This window comes from Sceloporus occidentalis, unplaced genomic scaffold (assembly GCF_023333645.1).
Source record: "Sceloporus occidentalis isolate IW3139 unplaced genomic scaffold, rSceOcc1.0.p SCAF_72, whole genome shotgun sequence".
NCBI lineage: Eukaryota > Metazoa > Chordata > Lepidosauria > Squamata > Phrynosomatidae > Sceloporus > Sceloporus occidentalis.
The window spans coordinates 2,194,954-2,202,509 of record NW_028317052.1 but is presented as its reverse complement, the minus strand read 5'-3'; the positions used below and the strand labels follow the sequence as shown (position 1 = coordinate 2,202,509).

General features: G+C 40.0%; 1 protein-coding gene across 2 annotated transcripts in view; it reads left to right on the top strand.

Moving 5' to 3' along the window:
- Nucleotides 1-1,406: 1,406 nt before the first annotated feature.
- Nucleotides 1,407-7,556, top strand: part of LOC149286078 (Golgi SNAP receptor complex member 1) — a 36,378-nt gene continuing 30,228 nt past the window's right edge. Inside the window, exons 1-2 of one of the 2 annotated variants that reach the window (XM_089494471.1) lie at nucleotides 1,407-1,437; nucleotides 4,767-4,881. In XM_089494471.1, coding sequence (XP_089350597.1) covers nucleotides 1,407-1,437; nucleotides 4,767-4,881 — 146 coding nt within the window. Of the gene's footprint in view, nucleotides 1,438-4,766; nucleotides 4,888-7,556 lie in introns of both variants that reach the window. The other variant, XM_089494470.1, reaches the window with a different exon arrangement.

Genomic DNA, 7,556 nt, shown 5'->3' with positions numbered 1-7,556 from the left:
AGTTATTTAAAGTTCCTGCATTTCCTGGTCCTCGTTAACCCCTTAACATCCATTGACGGGTCAGGCACGTCACGGAAAAACGGTCACTTAACGACCAATGACGTGCTTGGTATGTTATTTCATTAAACAAGCTTAGAAAGTGATCTACGATCACTTTCTTCACTTAAACGGCGTTGCTGTAATGCCTCGATGTCGATAAATGCAGCAATGGGTTCCTCTGGTTCTTTCATCTGATCGGTGACATCCACAGATGGAAAAAGTGGGTGATGCATTGCCGTAGTCTATTTAGAAGCCAGAAGTTTCTCGGTGTGTTTTGCTGCCTCCATCACTGCTTTGAATGGATACCGTGACAGCGCGGCCAGATCCTCAAGGAGGCTATTTAAGTGTATTTGTTCATTTAACATCTTGAGGTCTTTATAGTTCATAAATTCAATGAGGAAGCCCATCTGCCTGAGGGCGTTACTCATCAGAGGCAGGTGACATAAAAACTTATCGGACCGGACCACAAGGTATTGCGCTAGCAAAAAGTACTCCTCTACCAGAGTCTTATAGATGGATTTCAGCTGCATGTCATCCCCGCGGGCGATGTTTTGCCCCTGTAGTAGTTTCCGCAGGTCCCCGCAGCCCACAATCGGCAAGCAGTAGTAGAGACAGAACATGCTTGCTGAGACAATCTCAACATCCTTAGACTGAAGTTTCAGCAGTAGAGATGCCAAGCAAGCCTTGAAATATTTGGCGACTGGCGCAGTGATGGTCTTTTGACATTTCCGGGCGAGCTCATCTGAACGCTCTGCTTTTCATTGTCCAGGAAGCGGTGGCAAAAAGCGATCATTTCGTTAAACTGCGCGCCCGTTTCACGTGTAGTCAGGAGCCTCACAAACTTCTCCGACGCTTTCAGGGATTCTTCAGCAATGTTCGTGTCGACTGGAATGTCCCATGTGCTGTCCAGAAACAGTCTCAGGACTAGACGTTTGTATTTGCGTATCAGTTTGTAACATTTTGAGCTGGTTTTTTGATTTTTTGATTCTCTGCTTTTACACAGTACACTTTCCTTTTTTTTTTTTTTTTTTTTTTTTTTGAATTTATGTACTTTTTTTTTTTCTTTCATAATCACTAATTTAATCAGACTCCAATGATTTAGTGTAACAATAAGGAATATCTTTCAATAGATGAATTCATAACTAATGGGTTTTTAAAAACCAATTGTTAAAATGCTCTCTCGGCACAAGGTTTTGCCCTCCGTTTGTTTCCGTCGAGACACTGAAACCTGCGTTGCTTGGAATGTACGGTAGGTGTCGCTGCCACGTATGCTCTCAGCCAGGGTTCTCTTGTCCGTCACAGCGACTCTCTGGCGCGTCTCTTCTCTATTCCCTACTTACCGGACTGGGTGACGTTGGACAACAAAGATGGCGGCAGGGAGCAGCAACTACTGGGAAGGTGAGAAACGGATTCCGGGATGGGATATACCGGATACACACCGGAGAGGTTCAAGCTGGGATGCATGAGAAGTGAATTCACGTTGTGTTTGAGCTGTTGTGCTGTGCAGGCTGAGATGCAGTGTGAAGTCTCAGTAGATTGAAGTGAAAGCACACATGATGTTTTCTTTAAAAAGGGTTAACTCCTTGTAATAGCACATCCATGTCAGCCTCATGTATGGTAGATGTACGGACAGGCACCTACAATGGCTTTACGCAGTAACCTATTACAGTGGTCCATAACTTTACGTGCGTACGTGCGTACGTGTACACACACACACACACACACACACACACACACACACACACACACACACACGAAAGTAAATGAGCACACAGAGGAGTTTTGCTGAGGTTCAGAAAAGTTTATTTACTTCAAGAAACTGTCTGGGGCTTTTGCCTATATATATATATATATATATATATATATATATATATATATACACACACACACACGTATCAATATACACGTTATGCTCTTCTGAGGTATGAGATTATCAGTGCTATAAAGTCACGTTGATGTCGCTGTGGTGAGACTGCATTTAATTTGTATTTCTCTTCCACAATGTAAGTTATATTAACCTGCTTTACATCCTGTAATTATCTCCATTGCTTTTTTAATGCCACCAGTTCTCTGTCAGAAGTACGAATTCATAAATAACTCCATCTGTATGAGGGCAATCTTTGTCACATCTACAGCTGGCCTAATTGCGCGGTGCTTCTGGCGGTTTTAGCTCTGTCTGGGTGAATAAACTGTCACTAATGCGAAACATTATAATGCGGGCACCTATTTCATCTCATACACCCGTGTTTGCCGATCCTTTTACTGACTGGCTATCAATGCACAATGCAATAAAAAATTACTGAGTAGCATCCTAATAGTGGTATTTAGAATATATATATATAAACATTATTTACGTGTAAAGTACTATGAGATTATCTGCACACACTGGGACGCACATCTTGTTGCTGAAGATGCACGCTGTATGTGCTGAAGTCCAGGTAAAAATGTGAAATAAGAACAGAAGGGCTAACCTGTATATTGCACCCAGTAAACTGTGTGACTTGATCCTTTAATCGAAGTACCCTTTTCAGATGGAAAACATTTTAGGAACATAAGGTTGACTACAAATTTCAAGATGCTAATAGAATATGCTAGTTTTATAGCAAATCTTCTCATCAAAAAACATCCCTGAATTCCACAAAACAAACACCACCACCACCACCGAACAGTGAATAAGTGCGTCTCTGGAATATGTCCACATCCTGGGACGTCATTGTTAAACAGAACGTTGTAGAGTGCTTCGCTCGTAGCTTGCAAGGCGTCTGAGTGAGAATAACGCTGTTTATTCAGCCACATTGATCTAGCACTGGCAGCCTGATTTCACAATTGAAATAGGGCTCTGATTTTATTTATATTGATGTTTCATAAGCTACACAATACCAACTATGATGCATGCTTGCAGGTGCTGTGTGCAGTATCATCGCTTTGTAGTGACACATTCTATCACTTGTACTGAATGATTCCCAAGGGTTTTTTATTACATCACTTTTCGGTTTGCTGGATTAGTGTATCTTCCATAAACTAATCACAATGCTTATTTATTGAATGAATGACAATGAAAAGGATGTAAAGTTTTATCTCAGAATTTCCTTTCATGTTTTTTCTCTTATTGTCTGACCTCTTGCTTAATTGGATTATTCTTATTTCCCCAACTGTTCTCAAGTGTCCAGCAGTTATTTATTTTAAGAAGTTTTTGGTATATTGCCCCGGGACAGGTGTCATATACAGTATGTGTCATGTGAGAGACTATGGTTATTTTCAACGCACTTGTTTCTTTATGCCACTCATGGGACAGAGTGGCATATAGGGGGTCAAAAGGCATTTCTGGAGGCAGAGTGGCATAAAAGGGGTTAAAAGGAATATAATGGGGCACTCTGCCGCCAGAAAAGCCTTATGCTGCCATATAACACCCCCCCCCCCCCCACTTACCACTGCTTCTGACTCCCTGGTATCTGGTGGAGGCCGGCGTGCATGCGCCCTATGGCCGTGCCTCAGCTCTTCGTCCCACCCCTTTTAAGACATGGTGCCGGAGGAGGCTTTCAATTAGATTAGGTATCCTGGTGGGCAAGTCAGGCCCTGACAGTCGGCAGCCCCGCGTGTCAGGAGTTGCCGACCCCTGTCCTAGGTGATGGAATACAGCAGCTTTTGCCGGCTGCTGCATTCCGTGCGCTTGGGCCCCTCCTGACTGTCAGAACTCCAGGGCCCGGTTGCAGTCGCGACCCTGGATGTTCCGCCACTGGTTCCACCTCATTCTTAATTCTTACGGGTAGCACTTTCCATATGACAAGAAAAGCAGGAAATGATGGTTAGTTGCCATAGAAACCATACATTCTTACACGTTCCAAAAATGTCTGCTACGACTTGTTTGCTTTAAGGGAGAGTCTCATGGAAAAACAAATACTTATTTTTGAACCTTAAATACAGTAATTAAGTTTAGAGTTGAAGAAAACTTTAATTTGATTGGTTATGTTAAGACGGTATGATGTCAGCGTGTTTGTCTAGTGGATTTGGCTAGGATGAGCTAGGACACATGTGCAAGATAAATACACGGCTGTCTGAAAGCCTTTTCATTATCTAAATCTTAGAACTGTTTCAAAGCATAAAATAATACCATATTTAAAGTGATAGCTGTAATAAAACTAATGGCGGTTCCCCTGTCACATACCAGAGGGGGCAATCAATATTATTTCTAAGTAGAACGGCACCTGTACAACACAAGAGCTTGCAGCAGCATATGGCTTACAAAGATGTACAGTAATGCTGGCTTTTTTCATAATTTTACATACTGTGTAATATAAGTTAAGCATTTAGTAACTGTGAATGTGCAAAAATGGAGTAAACAAAGAAATCTAGATGGCTAAAGAGCCATTTAACAATATAATAATATATAAAGCTCTGGGCAACATTTCTGCAAACTGGCTGCCTCCTCATCTTTGTCACGTATGTTTTAAGGGCTTCCATGTTCTGTGTGATAGGGCACAAGACATATATATATTATGTTCTAATTTTGAGTGTTTATGGCTCCTGTCAGAGTGAATTATGATATATCATTTATTACGGTGCTGTGCCCTTGTTATCACATGATGAAAATCTGTTAGTGTATCATTGTGCAGCACTAATGCACTGATTGTAGTCAATTTTGGGGTTAACTCTTTCTTGTCATGCTTCCTAAAGTATTTTATAGCTGATTTTGGGGTATGTTTGACCTGGTGTTTTGATGTCTGCAGACTTGAGGAAGCAGGCCAGGCAGCTGGAGAACGAGCTGGACCTGAAGCTTGTTTCCTTTAGCAAACTATGTACCAGCTACAGCCACAGCAGCACCAGAGACGGAAGACGCGACAGGTATAGGTACTACACATTTTTATTCTATTTATATTAAGCTTTCGTGTATTCATGTCACCATTTGTTGCTAATTTGTTATGTCTGTAGTTTGTGAGCTCATGCTACTGTGTAACGCTGAGACCGCTGCATGAATTGGATTGTCAGAATATATTGGGAGAGGAAAAAGAAAATGCAATGGTTTATTGTTAGTTTTCCTTTTATAGAATGACTCATCATAAATAAATAAATATATATATATATATATATATATCAAGCTGCCTCCCAAATTTTGGCATCTACACGAATTTACGGTTTAACCACGATGTATGTTTAGCTATTGTTATTATTTTCATGTTTTATTTGTGTTGGAGTCCATTTTACATTTGCAGGAATTCTTTCGTTATTGGTTCCTGTCTCATGTATTCCTCCCCAGCCGTCTCTAGAAAATGGGGAGTATACTGCTATAGTGCTCAGCACAACTCCCATTCTGCTCAGCCAAATCAAAGGGAGTAGCAGCCGCCAATCACATGTATGCTATCTGAACACTGATGTCATGCTAGCATACGTGTGATTGACAGGGGCCATGGCCGAGTGGCATCTTGGTTAAAATGTTCTAAAAAAGGACACTAGGGGGCGCTCGTGTATACCGGTTTAGATCAATCGAAAAAATAAAACAGAAAGAAACAAATAATAGCGTAATATTGTATACAAAGGTGGCGCTGTATGACTCAGTGATGCACTCACACTTTGTGTAGACTTTCAAGCGTTATAGGACCTCCAGTCCTCCAGGTGGACGTATAATGGGAATATGCAAAGAAACAGAAGACACGTGGAAAAACCCAATGGTGTAGTATTTAACAATAGTGTGACCCGCAAATATAGAGAGACACTTACACTTACTACAAGGGTATAACACCCATCAGATATGTATTCCTGGTATTCCTCCTCCGTGCTGTTTGGACACTTTTCCGTATTCCCCGGATGTGAACTGGCGCTTTGTGATGGAATAGAGGTAAGTCCACACTATATTCCAATCAAGTATATTTATTTATAAGCTATAAGCCAAAATAATAAAAAAGTATAACAAATATCCACTCAGGGATATTGGAAAACATAAAATAAAAAAGTTCAGATAAAAAGAGCTCTATAAAAGCGATTAATAATACTTTATCGAGAGACACAGATATGAACCCATTACAAAAATCATTTATTTTGAAATGTATCAATTATATATTGAAACATAATTATTTCTGGTTTGAGGATGACTTTTTCCTCCAACTATGTGGGACCGCGATGGGCACCAGGTTTGCACCGAGCTACGCTAATTTGTTCGTAGCTGAGTGGGAACATCAATCCATATGGAATAATAACCCATTCGGTGCAAACCTGGTGCTCTGGAAGAGATATATCGATGATATTCTTATCATTTGGAAGGGGTCAAAGGAAGATTTAAATGAATTCATTAAGTATACCAATAACAATAAATTTAATTTAAAATTCACCTCAAACATACAGGAGCAACAAATTGAGTTTTTGGACGTGGAGGTGTTCTCAGAAGGTAACCAGATATGCTCCAGGAACTACAGTAAACCCACGGACAGGAATGGGTATATAAACTACAATAGTTGCCATCACCCCCTATGGCTCAACAACATCCCAAAGGGCCAATTCCTGAGGGTAAAAAGGAACTGTACAAGAAGGGAGGACTTTGAACTAAAAGCCAAGGAGATTAAACAAAAATTTCTAGAGAAGAACTACCCGGAAGATAAACTAGAGAGTAGCCTCCGTGAGGTAGAGGAAGTGGACAGACAAAAATTATTGGGGAACAAAAACAGGTCTTTTAACACACCAAAGGGGAGGGACTACAGCTTCTCGTTTTTTACACAATACAATACCCAAGCCAATAAAATTAAGCAAATTATCAATAAACATTGGCATATACTAAAAAACGATGAAATTTTGGGCACGACATTACCAGAGAAACCACAAATAATCTTTAGAAGGACAGGATCGTTAAAAACAGTATTGGCCCCAAGTGTCCTTCCAAAACAAATGACAGTAAAAAATTCTAATATGTTTATAGGTAGAAAACCAAATGGGTTTCATAAATGCGGCCACTGCAAAATGTGTACATCCCTCCCCAAGAAAACAAATCAGTTCGTCGGCACATTAACTGGTCAAATATATACCATCAAACATTTCATAAATTGTATGACTAAAAACATAGTGTACCTATTGGAATGTGGGTGTGGGCTACAATATGTAGGGAGAACGATAAGGCCCATGAAAGAACGGATACTAGAACATCTCGGGAATATAAAAAATAAAGATATTAAACATAGTGTTCCCCGACATTGTAATAAATGCCCAAAATTCTCTTTGGACACCTTAAAAATCATAGGGATTGATTGGGTCCCCCCTAATTGGAGAGGGGGCAGTACGGTTGACAATCTATCAAGACGGGAGACCGAGTGGATTTTTAAATTAAAAACATTCAAAAAGGGGGGTCTAAATATGGAACTAGATATATTGACATATATGTAATTGGCCTCACACGATTCAACTTGTATAGAGTAAATAATGAGAACATCAATATTTAATTTTTTCAGTCTTCTTTTTTTATTTACTCATTCTTCATCATTTTTTATTATTTTTTTGCACTTATTATTTCATTATTTATTATTTTTTAGCATATA